Source organism: Myotis lucifugus, unplaced genomic scaffold (genome assembly GCF_000147115.1).
Source record: "Myotis lucifugus unplaced genomic scaffold, Myoluc2.0 scaffold_331, whole genome shotgun sequence".
In the NCBI taxonomy this organism is placed as follows: domain Eukaryota; kingdom Metazoa; phylum Chordata; class Mammalia; order Chiroptera; family Vespertilionidae; genus Myotis; species Myotis lucifugus.
In genome coordinates, this window is record NW_005871379.1 from 306,623 (window position 1) to 309,490 (window position 2,868).

Below are 2,868 nucleotides of genomic sequence, written 5' to 3' on the forward strand. Positions count from 1 at the left end.
CCGCCCGGGTGCTGCTGGCTGCGCTGCTGCACGAGACCCACGCCGGTTACCACCACTGTGTGCTTCCTTCGAGGTGAGCGCTGGCCCCACTTTCCCTGTCCAGCCCTCCCGCGCCCCTCCCTCCCCGGCCTCCCGCTGACTGAGCCCCTGTCCTCCCCTGTAGGAGGCTTCGATGCCTTCCAGGCCTGCTGTCCCGACCTGTGCTCCGAGTCGCCGGCCCCAGCGATGCCTCCTGCTGGGGCAGAAAGCAGCCGCTCAGACCCCAGGGTTCCCTTCTATGACCAGGTGAGTTGAAATCAAAGCTCCTTGTCACTGTGCCTGGTGTGGGTCTGTGGTCTGTGGATGTTTGCAGCCACCTTTGAGGCTCAAGGGAGATGTGTTTATCCGTGAGTGCTGTGTGCGCCTGCCTTGGTGTCCTCAGACCCCCAGAAGCCTGGTCTTGGTCAGGACTGGCCCGGGGCTCCTCCAGGCCTGAGTGGAGTGGGCCTCACCCCTTCCCTCCCCTCTTCCTCCAGGGTGGCCCGGTGGAGATCTTGCCCTACCTCTTCCTGGGCAGCTGCAGCCACTCGTCGGATCTGCAGGGCCTGAAGGCCTGTGGCATCACCGCCGTCCTCAACGTCTCCGCCAGCTGCCCCAACCACTTCGAGGGCCTTCTGCGCTACAAGAGCATCCCGGTGGAGGACAACCAGATGGTGGAGATCAGCGCCTGGTTTCAGGAGGCCATAGGCTTCATCGGTACGAGGGGTACTTGGCCCCAGGATGGAAGGGTTCAGGGGACGGACTTGGGGCATGGTTTCCTCCCTGTTCAACTTCCCATCTGACCCCCGCCCTTTTCCCTTGCAGATTCTGTGAAGAACAGTGGGGGCCGGGTGCTGGTGCACTGCCAGGCGGGCATCTCCCGCTCTGCCACCATCTGCCTGGCATACCTCATACAGAGCCACCGCGTGCGGCTGGATGAGGCCTTTGACTTTGTTAAGCAACGCCGGGGGGTCATCTCCCCCAATTTCAGTTTCATGGGGCAGCTGCTCCAGTTTGAGACTCAGGTGCTATGTCACTGAGGTGCACACAGCTGTGGTTCCAGGGGCGCTGACCTGGGACAGCTAGGCTGTCCTTGGGGGCCTCACAGCCCCCCTCACCTCAGGGAGAACTGCCCCTTCCTCGGAGTTTGGAAAGCTCCCAGGTGGGGGCGCTGGAAGTACAGGAATACTGGACTCTCATCTGGTGCTCTTCTGCTAGGGTCTGAGGGCTGGCCCTCATCTGGGGACAAGAGTGAGGGTTTGTCTACTTCCCTCCTCCCCCATCCTCTGGCAGAAACTAACTGGACTTTACACCCGTGGACCCAGTGGCCCCACCACTGTGTTGAAGCCCTTGGCAGCCTGAGAGCCCAAGGGACAAGCTGTGACAACCAGGAGCCCATCTAGGGTGGCGCACCCCAGGGCCTGGAGCCTGAGCCCCATGCTTCTAGGGAGCTGGGCTTGGAGAACAGACGCGCCCCTTGTGTGGACGCCTCTTGCTTGCGTGTGTGTATTTGAGCATTTCACGCCCTGTTGGCGCTGGAAAGTTATTTGTGTTCAACTGATATTTAACACTCCCTCCCCTACTTCCTCCCGCCCCGTGGGCGGGGGTTGGAAACTTAGCACTTTATATTTATACAGAACCTTGAGAATATGCCAATAAAATATTGTTTTGTTTAAAAAAACAACTTCGCAAGCATCTGGTCTTAAGTCAATGTCTGGGGAAATGTCCAAACGCTGTTTCTTGCTCAGGGCTCACCTTTCCTTGGCAAGGCACACCTCGGTGGGGCAGTGGAGGTTTATGTTTGGAGATTTGGGCTATTTGGTTGTTTTTATTTATATATTAAATTGGAGTGTAGTTGGATGGTTAGGGGCCAGTTTGGCTGCACCTTGCTGTGTTTCTGTTTCCTTGTCTGTTAAATGGGGTTTGTTGTTAGTCCCACCTGTTAGGGTGGTGTTGAGACTTACCCAAATGAATTGTGTAAAGCTCCTGCACCTGCGCATAGTAGGTGATCAGGAAATGTGAGCTCCTGGTGGCCCAAGGGGCAATGGTTTTCAGGTGTGCAGTTGTGCCTCTCAACCAGGCTGGATGCCTACGAGGGTGGGGCCTACGGTTTGCTCAGCCTTGTGCCCAGAATCTGGCACAGATGGGCACTCACTCCACGAGGCAGCATGGGGGTGAACAGCCTACCCCTGGTGCCTTGTTTGCTCTGTTCCCTGGTGAGAACCGCAGAGCTGGGATGGCTATCAGGGCTTCCTCAGGCCCTGAGTGGGCTTCCGTTTGGACCTGCCCAGAATGCCATGCCCATTTGGGATGGTGGGGGCAGCTGGGGCCCTGAGTCACCGGCCTTCCCATCACACAGCCCCACCTCACACACAGCAGGACTGGTGGCTGAGGCCCCTGCTCACCCCATCCTCTCCCCTCTACCCCAACCCACCCCACACAACCCCTCAATTTTACCTTCCTCTTCCCAGGGTTTTAAGTTTGTCTTCCAAACTGCTTTTTCCTTCCTTCCATCCTCTCTCCTTCCTTTTTATTTATTTTAACAATTTTAACTATGGGAACATATATAACCAAATTTATCGTCTTTACTATTTCTTTAAAATATATTTTTATTGATTTCAGAGAGGAAGGGAGAGGGAGAGAGAGATAGAAACATCAATGATGAGAATCACTGATTGGCTGCCTCCGGCACACTCCCTACTGGGGATTGAGCCCGAAACCCGGGCATGTGCCCTGACCAGGAATAGAACCATGACCTCCTGGTTCATGGGTTGATGCTCAATCGCTGAGCCACACCAGCCCAGCCATCTTCACTATTTTAAAAAATATTTAAAAATTGATTTTAGCGAG

The 2,868-nt window shown here is 55.9% G+C and overlaps 1 protein-coding gene across 1 annotated transcript; it reads left to right on the plus strand.

The window, feature by feature from the left end:
• Positions 1-5: 5 nt before the first annotated feature.
• On the plus strand, positions 6-1,753 carry DUSP2 (dual specificity phosphatase 2; the record flags this gene model as incomplete). The annotated part of the gene is given in 5 exon segments (XM_006109884.3): positions 6-47; positions 49-73; positions 164-285; positions 516-735; positions 844-1,753. Coding segments are annotated over 5 exon segments (624 nt in total), but the record flags the coding sequence as incomplete, so codon positions are not given.
• Positions 1,754-2,868: the final 1,115 nt, after the last annotated feature.